The following is a 14,551-nucleotide window of genomic DNA, read 5'->3' as shown; positions in this document are numbered from 1 at the left end:
GGTGAGTATTACATGCAAGTGAAGGGGACCGCCATGGGGTGTCCTTATGCCCCAGAAATGGCGATTCTCTTCATGGCACAATACGAACAGAAGTTTGTGGAAGCTAACAACCCATTCAGAGATAGAATTTTACAGTGGTATCGATACATTGACGACGTCTGGCTCCTGTGGCAGGGGAGCCAGGCGGAGCTAATGTCTTTCCATGGATGGCTCAATGCAAGACACAGGGACATTAAATTCTCAATAGAAAACAGCACTAGCTGCATGACGTTTTTGGATGTTGAAGTGAGATGTGAGGAAGGACGATTGGTTACATCGCTCTATAAAAAGGCGACTGATAGGAACACCATTCTGCACCACAGAAGCGCCCATCCACGCAATTTAAAGGCCAATCTGCCCTATGGGCAATTGCTTAGAATTAGGCGTAATTGTTCGGATGTGGCGGAGTATGAAAGACATGCGAGATCTTTTTGTCATGACATGCAAGACAGGGGTTACCCTAAGAAGCTTCTTAAGCACTCATTCAAACGTGCTAGATATACCCCGAGAGAATGCTTGCTGCAGATTAAGCAACGCCCGCCGATGAACAAAATGGTGTGCGTCACAACGTTCTGCCCCGACACCCACAAGTTGCGCCAAGCTGTTTTAAAGAATTGGCATCTATTAGAAAGTTTGAGTTGTCCATTTCCTAAGCCCATCTTCGCTTACAGAAAAAATCGAAGTATTGGCGAACAATTGATTAGAGCTGATATTACCATTCCAAAACCTAAAAGTGACCTTTTGGCACAATGGAACCTAAAGCCTGTGGAAGGTCATCACAGGTGCAGTAATTGTGTTGCTTGTTCTACCACAATTGAGGGCAATGAATTAGTCCATCAGGGAACTAAGTGGAGACATACAGAATTCTCCAACTGCAAAACAAAAAATGTCGTTTACGCAATACTTTGCCCGTGCCCACTAATTTACATAGGCAAGACCAGCCAACAAGTTAACCAAAGGATCAGCCAGCATCGATCACGCATAAAGAAAAAAATAATGACCGCTCCGCTGGTTGAGCACTTCTGTGATAAAGGCCATAATGAACATGAATTTAAATGGTCGTGTGATTCACTGCGAATTCAATGACAAAATGCCACGATATCGAGCGTGCCTTACTGCAGAAAGAGGCTTATCTCATTTTGAAATATAATAGCACTCAAACAGGCCTTAACAGCTTGTCCGAGATAGCCCATATATAATTGGCAGAGATACATAGTATAGTGGATTGGCATCTGTTAGACATCCCTGGCCTCAATCTGTAGCCTTACGTCCTCTTTTCACGAATACATCTGGTGTATAAAAAACAAGCGTGGCCACTGCCTGGCAGGTAGATATATGGAATCTTAATAATGGGTGTAGCGTCACCTACAGACTCCCCACATGCTCTGTTACTAAAGTTTTTAAAGGATGCATACAACACACGATGACAATAATGACCCTTAATGTGCTCGCCATACTTGGTACATAAATGCTATCGAAATCAGCGTTTAAATGAAATGGCCCGTTTCAACATTATTGGTCAGATACGAGTTGCCAATAAAGTTTTGAGGTTTCATTACCTCAAACCCAGCGCGTAACTAAAATAGTTACAAAATAGGTTTTCTGCATCTATTCAATGAAAACGACACTACGCAACAGGCACGCTCTGATTTTACATGCGCTTCCCATAATAAACATAATTTTCCTGTAGCGCAAGTTTGAGGACACTACAAGTCCCACTATGCCCTTTTTTGGAGGTGGGCTTTAAATACAGGAAGTGCTTGCGCGGCCATTTCCTGTGAGAAAACGTTGATCACATCAGCGACGTGCTGTTATTTTCGAGCAGGTAAATGCCAGGATATGTTTTTGGTCTGTTTGAATGGTCATATTTTTAGCTACAAGCGCTTATACCCTTTTTTTTCGTGTTTTCACTAACACAGGACGGCAAATTAAGAGCACACTTCTAAAAATTAAAAAGGGAATAGAAATACATAATTAAGGTAGGCGAAATGACTCCTGCCTTTTCTGGTATTTTAATAATGCATGCACTATGCAAACATTTTAATCAACAGCCCCACCACCAAAACATTTTTCACTATTGTTTTAGGATTTTATCTGCATGGTGGTTGACTACATATAAGTACGCCGGTTGGCGGCAGTCGACAATAGCAAGGTATGCTTTATGTAGTATTGGGTTAAACTTTAGTAATGAAACCATGAGCTGGTTAGATTCACCAATGCACAAAAACTTCTTAAAAATTTCTTGTAGGTTGTCCTGCCTGGCCACGTTTGGAAATATTTGGTTTGAAACCCTTTACGCCTTAATGCCATGCTCTACTTACAACCAAGTTTGGTATGTAGTAACTTTCTTTCTCAGCCCATTGCCTTAAAAGAAGTTTGGTTTTGAGAAGTGATAGTAAAATATTTTCTTTGCATCTTGCAGATACAAAGAATAAAATAGCCCTGATGAGAGATCAGCGACATTGTGCCTGATCTCGAAACGCGTCGGCACTTTCATAGGGTGGAATAAAATGTCATCTCTACGATACTAGGACCGGCTGGTCCAGTATTGATTTGTTTAAGAGCCATTCATTTGCTTATAATTCCCCCTAGGACTGTTTTTTTTTCTATATTTTTCTCATTTTTGTGATTGTAATGTTTGCTCTAATGTTGTTTGTGATGTACTCTTAGTTTTTTGTAATGTTTGATGCAAGACATTTTCTTTTTTGTACTGTGTAAAGAATTTGTTTTTTATGTATGTACAAAGTATATATAGGTGTGTAAATATTTAATGTATTGTTGTTTTCTGTCATATAGCTTGTAATAACTTGAAAAAGATTAAAAAAAATATTGACACTAAGTAAGATGTCGAGGGTGATCACAATAAATTGATCTTTTCCCTCTTAATAAGCTTGTGGAGATTTTGTGGTTCGGGTAATTTGTGTTATATATTCTATAAAGGGTCTAGCCCCCACCACGTATTTATGGACCTATCCCCTTTTGTTTATAGAATTAAAGAAGTCAGAGGCATCCTCGCCTATACAGCCAGACTAGTAACACTAAGAAATATGATCATTTAATATATTTCTCTTGGATCCTGCTCTACATACACAACAGCTGGTCTCTTTTTTAAAGGCATCAACACAAACTAACCTCTGACCCCTTACAAACAATTGATGCAATAAAACCAGAACTCTTAAGACAACAGTTCCTCCATCTCAGACCTCATCGCTTCAGAAAAATATCACTATCCAAAGGTTCTTTTTTGTAATGCCCCGAGGATTAGGAATGCAGTAGCCGCTCATGTCAGAATTGCCTTTTCTCTACAGATTTCCAAATTGAATTCTCTTCCTCTATCTCATTTTCCTTCCCCTTAACCAACTGCGTCCGTACTGTTGTCATCCCAGTACGCACTTCCTGTTTTGTACACCCTCAAAAGAATAACCACTATTTAGTGGCTTTCCAAATCTAGGTTTGTTAATTGGCAAAGATTAATCCATTCTTGTATTATTACCTTTATAATCTGTATAGAGCTCTGCCAACCTGCCTTGAGCCTTTGAAGTGATCTATCAAACATTATTAAATCAATAGTGCCAGCCTCATCAAGGATAGACATCCTCCAGACTGGTAGATCACATTTCCCTACGCCTCTAGAACGTTAACTTCCTAGTCCATATGGGCGAATAACACTTGATCCTCTAGAGAGCTGCTATCACCACAAAAGGCTGAGCTGCAGACCTCCAAGACAGAGAAACTGCAGAATCCTTGTGAGCCCCGTATTTGGTGTCCAAGACTGAGAGGCAGGCCCAAATGAAAGACTCCTTAAAATCCCTTCAGTCTGACTTGAAGCTCAACAACCAGGGTCAACGGTGATGGGGAAACCGACTATTACACCAAGACCTCTAAAATCTTGTATCTAAAAGCATGATAGCATGTAAATGTAAATGTGTGTATACTTGTAAAGCGCACTGCCGCCCCATCTAGGGGCATCCTGGCGCTGTATACCGCTGTGGAACCCATCCTGGCTTTCCCTGTGAGATGCCCCCTCCAGGGCACCCCCAAGGTGAAGCCAGGCATCCCAGCGCTGTTTGGGGCCGTTGTGGAGATTAAGCAAGCTATTGCCCAGAGTTGCAGAGTGGGACTCGTGATTAGAGTAGGCACCGAGGCGAGAATTATCGAGTCCGCGGACATTGAGCCCAAGACCCTGCCGCAGGGGGAATTGAACCCTGATCCCGGGCCTGACCTCTGCTTCAGGGTCTGCCGCTTCTAACCAGTGAGCCACACTTCTCCACTGGATGCAGGTCCTTAACGGTCATGGGCATAGGTTTCTAGATTGGTCTGCTCCTCTCCAAGATATACCCCTTAGACTTTGTCTCTTTAGATATGATTGCTCGGTTTGTTCAGCAGGTGGACATTTATGACCAGCTTTGTAGCACCAGGACGCCTTCCCGGAAATTGCATGCTCTAAAAACTCCTAACATAACCTGGACCAGAGTTAGTGATGACTCCTAGGCCAGGGGAATGCCAGGGGCTGGTTTTCAGTACTTGAGCAACTGCACCAGAGACTACATCAGATGAAGCAACAGTGGGACAGGAGACTGAGGTGGCTGTGGATGCCTCTTTGGCATTTAGTGGTCCGACCCCCCTCCTTCCCAAGTGGACCAAACCCCTCAATTTTTTCCGAGAACTTTGGCATTCAAGCACATCTCCAGGGCACCTGGGAGGTAGAATACAGAGGGCAGCATTGAGGCAAATCCTCTACCCTGATCATAAACTAGCTGCTCCAAGTCTGAAGAACGGGACAATTTGAATCTGTCTGTTACGGATTTCACAAGCGATTAACGGTTCTGGGAGAAACCACAGGTAATTGGACCCAGAAAAGAAGCATCAGTGGAAAAAGGAAATGTTCTGAGTTCTCAAGGGCAGTACCACAGAGACTGGGATCTACTCTTCTTAGTACAGGAAGGTAATCAGCAGACCAGGAGGAAGGATGAAGTAGTTCTTAGAGTGGTGCACCACCAGTACCAAGGCAACTTCCCAAAAGCAATGAAGCAGTTGATTATCAAGAGAAGCTAGATATGCAGGGGCTATTGCCTCTTTGTCCCTCAGTTTTTACTCATGCCTCCTGTGTTTTGGCATGAGGTTTTGTTCCAACACAGTGAAAGGTCTGCCTCCTGTGCTTCATCTTGCACTAATGCTCTGTTGTCTATCGCTGGATGTGGCTTCTGCACTGAACAGACACCTACATGAAGTGGGAACTAGTCTCAACAGCAAAAAGAGAGGGATCATATGATGAGGGGTGTCTACCTATTCAGAAGAAGTTGGGCTTGAATCTCTTATGCAAGTGTCAGGAGTCACCAATACAGAACAAGACTCTGATCCTTCATAAGAGCCCAGTAAGACAGAGTGGCCTAACCTTCAGTCTTCTGTGCCTAGGTATGGAGCTAGTAAAATAAAAAGGAGTGAAAGAGTTGTGCTGGGACCAGGTGGGGGGGGGGGGGGAGCGGGGGGTTCAGGGATTCTATAAAACAACCTTTCAGTCCTGATGAAAGCCATCGACCCATAGGGCACAAAGTTGGCTGAAACATGTTGACCTGGTTCTACCAAAGACAGATGTGAGCGACGCCCAATACCCCGCTTTTCACATCTCGCATTTTTTAATCATACCACTACCTTTGATCTTCTTAATAAAATATGTCCTTTCTAAAGGTAGGAGGTATTTTTAAACTTAGCTTACATGGTGGATCCCATATGGTCTCAGGTTCAAGAGACAATCTCTCCTGGTAGAGGAAAAGACCCAATGATGTAAAGATCAGTGGCTAAGTACACCAACAAGAGACATGCTTTTGGCATAACACTGTTGTGGGTTTCACAACAATTTTGCTGCCGCCACCTCCCCTTCTCTACACAACTCTTCCACTCTTTTTAATTTTACATGTTAATTTACGGGAAGTTCTTCTCCCTCCCTATTTTGATTCTTGAGCTGGTGTGGAACTAGTCTAAATATAATGGTGCAGTGGAGTCTCTAGAAAGATTTGTTTAGGCTCTGAAGGAACCTCTGCTTGTGTGCGCTTAACACAGAACCTAGAGGAACTAACAGTCAGGAACTTGGGAGAAAACAGTCGAAATCATGTAAGTGCATAAGCAGCTGCAGGTGGCTCATAGAGCAATGTATATGGATTGTAAGCGGAGCTGTGGAATAGCCACTTTAATCTAAAGACAGAAAGCATCCAGTCATTGTAAAAAAGGGAAATGGCAAGGAAATGCTTACGCGCATAAATCCTGGTGTCCCTAGTATAAGAACATGCCTTCTGCCTCACCACTAGATGAGAGAAATAACCGCAGACTGAGAATAAGGAAGAGTCAGAACTTAAGTAGGAAATAATTTCAGTCCTGCTGCAGACCGAGGTAAAATATGGGCCTTGAAGCTTTTACATATCACAATACGAATGAGTGTGAGGGACTATCAAAAGGTAGACATTACTGACCATTAACCTTAATTTATACTCACAATCCTTCTTATAAACAACACCCATCAAGATTTTGATCAAATGTATGAGATTAGATTTGTGGAGGAGCTCTACCGGTTACACAGTGAAATGGAAACGGCATGCTTACAAATGTAAATGCTACGTACTTAAATGCAATGGTTCTGGTAGTGCATTTGGCAATAGTCCAACTCCTAATTGGCAAACACTGCTTGGAGCAAGACATGACAGTGTTACCAAGAGCACAATGTGTTAGTAGGAATAGCAGATGCAAACATAAACACACAAAACCTTGCATATCATACACAAACAAATCATACCAATGATTACCAGACCAATCATTGTTTTATATTTCAGTGATGAGATTGAAAGCAAAAAAAATCCATCTAAAAAAAATGCTCAACTGATCTCCAAGCTCAATTTAGACTCAAGCGGCCTACTTTATTTCTGCTTTTACTTACAAGTATTGCATTCATTCCTGATGCAATGCCATAGATCAAACCTGAGAGACGTGCTGCATATGTATACTCTTTTAAATCATCCTTCAATAACCTCATTAACAGGTATGTCATGTTGCAATGAAGAGGATCAGCATAAATGTAGCGACTAACAAAGAAAAACAAAAGAAATGCTTTGACACCTCAAACAGTGACAACAATGGATGACAAAAACATAACTGAAGAGTATGTATATGCAGCATCACAGTCAGTACTTTGAGACAAAGGGGCTCAGTGTGCCACCGAGTAGGGAAAAAGGGGCAACCAAAAGCAGATAAATTACAGCCAATTTTAGGATTTACACTCATCTTGGTAAAAGAAGGCATGGAATTAATTTGCTTGAGTGGATATTGTTGAAAACAGAGAAAAGAGTCACTAAAATAAAAAAATAAAAAGAATACAAATTAAGGTTAGAAAAAGAAAAAACCATCATGTCCTCGGACAAAAAAAACCCAGAACGCCTTCCATCGAAAGAGTACGTAAGTCAAGATGAGTGGCATTTAAGGCACTTTGATCCTTGATTTCAGTACTTACATACATCCCATAGATGGTATTTTGGATGTCATAGCCCAGTCCAGCTAGTTCTGCTGCATATGCATACTCGTTGAGGGAGTCTTTGAGCAGTTCAAGGTACAAATAGGCCATGTTACAATGCAAAGGGTCCACATAAGCAAATGGGCTGGAAGAAAATGTTGACAGTAAAACAATGGATTTGTTATTACCTTGGACGTGAGAGCTAGCTTTTCATATTGAATTCACTAAAAATATAAGAGTTATACATTATAAGATTGTAATATATTTACATGTACTCAGGAGGTAAAGGTGAGGATAAGGAAGAACAGATTTTTCTTCAGGATTATAGCTAAGAATGTAATGTTCCCTCTTGGTCATGTTTCTCAGGAGTAATACCTAATTAGATTGGGCTTCACCAACAAGTAGCTCATGAACTACTGGTGGCTCTCCACCTACCTGTAAGCAGCTGTCCTGAGTGTACCTCAGCCTACTAAATTCAGGGCTTTTGCTCGGTTGAGTTAATATGTCTATATAGCAAAATCGAATGTGTGTGTATTTTCAGAACTCATAAGCTTATGTTTGGGGAAGAATGGCTGAATTTCAAAATTTATTTAAAACAGATACTGGAGTACTAAATCAAGCAGAGTTGGAGATATTTATTGCTAATGTTATTAAATTGGTGCTAGGAGCATTAGAGATATGACTAGTAAGTGTTAAGCATGTAAAACCATTCCACATTGTCAAAGCATTGTTACATTACTGTTGTCAACGGTGCATGATGCACTGAGGTGATCACTGTTGGTCGTCTTACATATGGCAGCCACTAATGTAATATTTTGTGACATGGTAATTATTAACATTCTAATAATGTTATTAGCTCAAGAGCATTTTCATTGAACCTAAGTAGCTCTTTTTACAGAAAGGGTTGGACACCCCTGATTTAGTTTATATTACACTGAATACACATGAATATGGTACAGCATTACAAGTAAGAGCATAAACTGGATTAAAAAATAAATGTGCTGGGTAGACAAAAGAATATTACGATACCCTTCGACCACTAATATCAGGGCTCCAAAACCAATTGCCTCTGTGTTACATACGGTTGCCACACCAGTCCCAGAGGATTTTCTTTATTTATTTATTTGAACAGAACAGAAGTTCAGAGGAACGTTATTTATGAGTTATATATAGCGCTAGCTAGACCAGGAGTTATCAGAATGCTTTACATGAGTTACAGCGAGTTACAGGTTACATAGTTACATCACTTACATCAAAGAGTCACAAGGGGAGGCGAAGGGGGAGGGAGGGAATACACAACGGGAAAAACGAGGAAAACAATGTCAGATGTCCGACTGGGTAGGTGACGGCAGAGGGGGTGAAACCAGGGCCAGAATCCCCTTTAGATGAATGTGACAGCACCACCGGGCATCGGCCAAGGTTGCTCGTGCATCGAGGTGAGTACAAACAGTTTTGAGGCCCATGGGCCATCGTCAAAGGTCCAACAGAAGTTCAGAGGAATGTTATTTGTGAGTTATATATAGTGCTGGCTAGACCCGTGAGTATTAGAGCACTTTACATTTGGCTACAAAATGTTAGAGACTGAAAACAAATACACATTACGTCAAGACTTAAGCAACAAATTGGATAGGAAAGAAAAGTGAGACAAATAGAGAGGAGGGGGGGGGGGAGTGTGAAGGGGGAGGATGGGGGAAAAGACAGCAGGAGAGATGAAAGGTAGTCTACCGACTGGGTAGGTGACACCCGAGGAGGGAATCCACAGCCCATCCCCCCCAATAGCTAAAGAGGTAGCTCCATCGGGCATCAGTCAGATAGCTAGGGCTCGACTGACGAGGGAAAGTTCACAGAAGGGTGGGAACTATGAGCAAGGATGGGTGAGGGCAAAAGTCAATAGCAGGAAAGAGGAGAAGAGTAGAGAGGAGGGGGTTGGGGGTATGGTGAAGAGGAGAAGGGAGAAAAGTCCAGTAGAGAGACGCAGGAGAGTTTGCCAAAGACCAGCTGGGTAAGTGATGGTCAAGGAGGGAAATCCCTAGCCCATCACCCCTTTTGCTTGCGAGGTAGCTCCACTGGGCATCAGTCAAAATGTCTAGGTCTCAGCTGCCAATGGAAATATCTCCTAGTCAAGTGTCATGTAGGGTAAGCAGGAGCGGGGTCGGGTGAGGGCTGTTTCTGAACAGGATGATGACCAATGATTTTAGATCAGGAGAGATACTTGATCCCGTAGAACGTCCCACCAGCTCAGTATGGGAGTGCCCCGGTACCTCAGCAGTCCACTGCGGTGGTAGTCAGGACTGGCCCCAGTCGCCATCTTGGGGACAGGCACTGCAGCAAACTCCACCCCAGCCTGAGATGCAAGTATTGTGAAAGGCAGAGGGGAGGGGAGGGGGGGCAAGAAATCATGGTAGCCTTTCCACCATGATAGGAGAGGTGGACAGCTCTTAAATCTGCAGAACTTCGCCATTCCCCAAAGCAGTAGTGAGTGTTGGGCAATAGTCCAGGAACACAGTGGTAGGGGCCATGGGCACCTCTGGGTCAAAAAATGATGCTTTGAGAGTGGTAGGACGCTGAGGCCTTATAGCCTCAACCAGGAAACCGGGGTCTCCAAGCTTCCAAAGAACATAGGGAGAGATCGCTGGCGGCAGTAAAGGAAAGAAGGTTCCCTGGCGGTGATAGCACATCCTTCCCATAGAGCACTGTTCTAGAGGCTCATGTGCTGCATTCATTCAGATCTTACATATGCCCAAAATGCCTCAGCCCCTCATTTCCTTGCAGCCACTTAGTCCAGAATGAACCACACCACCTTGGCACAGCTCTGTAAAGCCCAGCGTGGGAACAAGATCAGTTGTGCAGTGAACCGCTCCCCACAAGACACAGACGTAGGGTAGATTACCTGTTCCTAATATAGGCCTTCTTCATTCCAAAATACAAATTAGATGGTCATATAGGTAGCCGTTGGCTAAGACCAAAACGCAATTTTTCATCTCAAAGGTACAGAATGTTCTTAGAGGCCATGAACAACTCTCAAGCTTACGTCCCCATGACTCCTCACCCTTCGACAACAACCACTTGTCGGTCTTGGTATCAAGTTAAAGGCCACAAGAAAGAGTACTTGTGCTCTGGGGTGGGGGATTAAAAGCAGATTGAGAATCCGCTCAAGGATTTTAAAAGAAATGAAAGCCAGTAGCATATTGCCTGTTTAAATTAGGTTTTTATGAGATTCACAAATTGTAGAAGCCAGGCTGTAAAGCAAAGGGATGTCAGATGGAAACGGGCACAACAAGCCAGCCACAAACTACTTTTATAGCAGGGCACTATCCCCATCACAATATGCATCAGCTTTCCAACATCTAAACAGTGGGATGAATACAAAAGGGAGGGACGGGGTACCAACTTTGATGCCATACACATTTCTAGGAGAGAAATTTATTTTTGGTATGAAATTGATCATACTTTGGATATACAGTGATAATGACTCCAGATGGGAAAGCTTTCACATATGTGCATTGATGAACATAAATGCCATTCCTGAGTGAATGTGTGTAAACATATTTTCATATTCTGAGACGAGGCAGTTGACCATCTCTTTTGACTTTCCATGGCGCACAAGTTACTTAACTTCGGAAACGATATAGCTGTAAGAAACAGGAGTTAGTATTAGATACCTTACCTTAGAATATCCCCAGGCGTCAGACTGGATCTGGAAAATTTTGCGTAGCAGTACCCCTGCACGTCGGTAGGTGTCGTCCACGGCTCCGCGTCCGTCGTCGCCGGGATGACGTCGGAGTACTTAGACGCCACCCTCGCGCGCTGACGTCAGTTCTTATACACAGCTTTTCTGCGCCGGAAACGCAGAGCCATGATAAAAACCAACACTGGTGCCATAAAACTAGGGCCCTGAAAGGGGCTGACCTTAACCCTAGATATCGGTTCGCAGAACGGGGAGGATGGGTGAGGCGGTAAGGAATCTAATACAAACTACTGTTTCTTACAGATATATCATTACCGAAGGTAAGTAACTTGTGCATTTGAAAGAAACAGGTTAGTATTAGATTCCTTACCTTAGAATAGATACCCCAGCAATACCAACCCGGGTGGTGGGTCTGCAAACCAATGATCACACCAGAAAGTCCTGGAGAACGGAACGGCCGAAAAAGCCATCTTTTCGGACTTGGCTGTCAAGGCAGTAGTGTCTTGCGAACGTGTGCAGCAAGGCCCACGTGGATGCCTGACAGATGTCCTGCAAGGGGACTCCACGACCCAGGGCAGTGGTAGCCGCCGTGGCCCGAGTGCAATGGGCACGTAGCCCCACAGGAGGCTCCTTTTTAGCCAAAGAATAACAAGCCTTGATGCACAAGACGACCCATCGGGAAATGGTTAGTTTGTGCACCGCCCGTCCCTTCTTAGAGCCCACGTAACCAACAAAGAGTTGGTCATCCACCCGGAACTGGCGTGTGCGATCCAGATAGAATGAGAGCACACGTTTTGGGTCCAGACGGTGGAGCCTCTCCTCCTCTTTCGAGGGATGCGGAGGCGGAAAGAAGGTGGGCAAGGTGATGGACTGCCCGATGTGAAAGGCTGTGAAAGGAAAGGAGGTTTAGAAGAAAGGGCCTGGAATTCACTCACTCTCCTGGCAGAGGTGATGGCAACCAGGAATGCAGTCTTAAGGGTAAGAAGACGAAGAGGACAGTTATGAAGTGGCTCGAAGGGAGCGCACATCAGATAAGTCAGAACAAGGTTCAAGTCCCACTGAGGCATCACGAAAGGAACAGGAGGAGAAGCGTGGCTCAGTGGTTGGAGGCGGCAGACCCGGAAGCTGAGATCGACCGTGGACCAGGGTTCGGTTCCCTGCCTCGACGGGTCTCGGGCTCAAAAATTCCACGGACTCGACAATTCTCGCTCTGGTGCCTACTCAACTCACGGGGTCACACTCTGCGACTCTGGGCAATAGCTTGCTTAATCTCCACTACGGCCCCTCGCGGCGGGATGCCTGGCTTTCACCTCGTGGACACCCTGCTGGGGTTTCTCACAGGGGAATACCAGGACGGGTTCCCTAAGCAAGCGCCGGGACGCTCACGGGCAGCTGTGCGCTTTACAAATCCAACACATTTACATTTACATGAGTGATGCCCTTCAAGAACCTATTTACAACTGGGGACTTGAACAAAGAGGGCTGATCAGGTAGCCTTAAGAAGGCGGAAATGGCAGAAAGGTAGCCCAGAGCCCTGCTGGGAAGAGAAAGAGGAAAACCTCACAAAGAGGAGCAGAGAGTGGATCCACAGCCTTTGCTATGCACCATGCCACAAATTCTTTCCACCTGCAGGCGTATACCGATTTTGTGGAGGGACGCCTGGCTGCCAGAATAACATCACAGACCTCAGGAGGCAAATCAAATGGCCTCAACTGTCGCCGCTCAATCTCCACGCATGGAGGTGGAGGCTGGACAGGTTCGGGTGGAGGACCGTCCCCTGCTGCTGCGACAGAAGGTCCTCCTGAAGAGGCAGACGAATCAGGGGATCGACTGACATGCTGAGTAGCTCAGGATACCAGTATCTTCGTGCCCAGTCCGGAGCCACAAGGATGACTTGGGCCCGGTCGCGCCTGATCTTCTTCAGCACTCTGGGCAGAAGTGGAATAGGCAGAAAGGCGTACAACAGACCGCAACTCCACTCGCGACGAAATGCGTCTCCGAGCGAGTGCTGCCTTGGGAATTCCAACACGCAGAACTGATGACATTGCACGTTCTCTTCTGTGGCGAATAGATCTAACCAAGGCTCTCCCCACTGCTGAAAGAGACCTTGCCCCACGTCTGAGTTCAGACGCCATTCGTGATCCATCATGCACCGACGGCTGAGTTCGTCCGCCCTGGCGTTCAGGGAACCTGCCAGGTGTTGAACCATCAGGGTCACGCCCTGATGTTCCAGCCACTGCCAGAGGCGCAGAGAGCATCCTGGCATAGAGTCCACAACCCCACCCTGCCCTGTTTGTTGGAGTAACACATGGCGGAGGTGTTGTCCGTGAACACCTGCACTACACTCCCCCGGACAGAGGGGAGGAATGCCTTCAGTGCAAGCCGGATCGCCCGCAGCTCCAGAAGGTTGATATGGAGCTGGGACTCCGCCGGAGGCCAGAGTTCTCTGATCCCCGCCTCTCCCATGTGGCCCCCCAGCCCTGGAGGGACGCATCCGTCACTACTACGTGCTCCGGTTGGGGTAGGGAGAGGGATCTGCCGCTGACCCAATCGCGGTGCATGAGCCACCACTGCAACTGTCTTGCAGTGCCCTCCGAGATCAAGACGTGGTCGGACAAGTTGCCCTGATGCTAGGCCCACTGAAACTTCAGGTCCCACTGCAGAGCCCGCATCCGCCACTGGGCGTGATGCACAAGAAGGATGCAGGAGGCCATCAGCCCCAGAAGCCGCAGCGTCAACCTGACCGAGACTCGGGATAACGGCTGAAAGATCGGAATCAGAGCCTGAATCTCCCGAACCCGCTGTTCGGGAGGATAAACCCGAAACTGCGCCGAGTCTAGAACCGCTCCGATGAAGAGGAGCTTCGGTGAGGGACACAGGTGCGACTTTGGCACAATGATGGAGAACCCCAGCAGGTGCAGGAGGTCGGCTGTAGTTTGGAGGTGGCTGGCGACTGTCTGGGGCGAGCCCGCCTTCAACAACCAGTCGTCGAGGTAGGGGAAGACTGAAACCCCTAACCTGTGCAGATGAGCTGCGACCACAGCCATCACTTTCGTGAACACCCGTGGGGCGCTGCTAATGCCGAAGGGGAGCACGGTGAACTGATAGTGCTCATGGCCTACCAAGAACCGCAGGTAACGCCGGTGGGCCGACAGGACGGGGATGTGAAAATAAGCGCCTTGCAAGTCCAACGCTACTATCCAGTCTCCCGGGTCCAGGGCAGCTAAGACCTGAGCAAGAGTCAGCATCTTGAACTTCCCCTTCCGGAGGAAGCCGTTGACGTTCCGCAGGTCCAAGATAGGGCGTTGGCCCCCTTTGCCCTTCTT

General features: G+C 45.8%; 1 protein-coding gene across 2 annotated transcripts in view; it reads right to left on the bottom strand.

Annotated features, from left to right (window-relative positions):
- IDE (insulin degrading enzyme) overlaps positions 1-14,551 on the bottom strand; it is a 1,242,012-nt gene that overhangs the window by 398,257 nt on the left and 829,204 nt on the right. The window contains exon 15 of one of the 2 annotated variants that reach the window (XM_078643408.1): positions 7,538-7,682. In XM_078643408.1, coding sequence (XP_078499534.1) covers positions 7,538-7,682 — 145 coding nt within the window. Of the gene's footprint in view, positions 1-6,967; positions 7,113-7,537; positions 7,683-14,551 lie in introns of both variants that reach the window. The other variant, XM_078643410.1, reaches the window with a different exon arrangement.

Source organism: Lissotriton helveticus, chromosome 5_1, assembly GCF_964261635.1.
Source record: "Lissotriton helveticus chromosome 5_1, aLisHel1.1, whole genome shotgun sequence".
NCBI classification, from domain to species: domain Eukaryota; kingdom Metazoa; phylum Chordata; class Amphibia; order Caudata; family Salamandridae; genus Lissotriton; species Lissotriton helveticus.
Note: the sequence above shows the minus strand (reverse complement) of the source record. Positions and strands in the feature narration are given on the sequence as shown.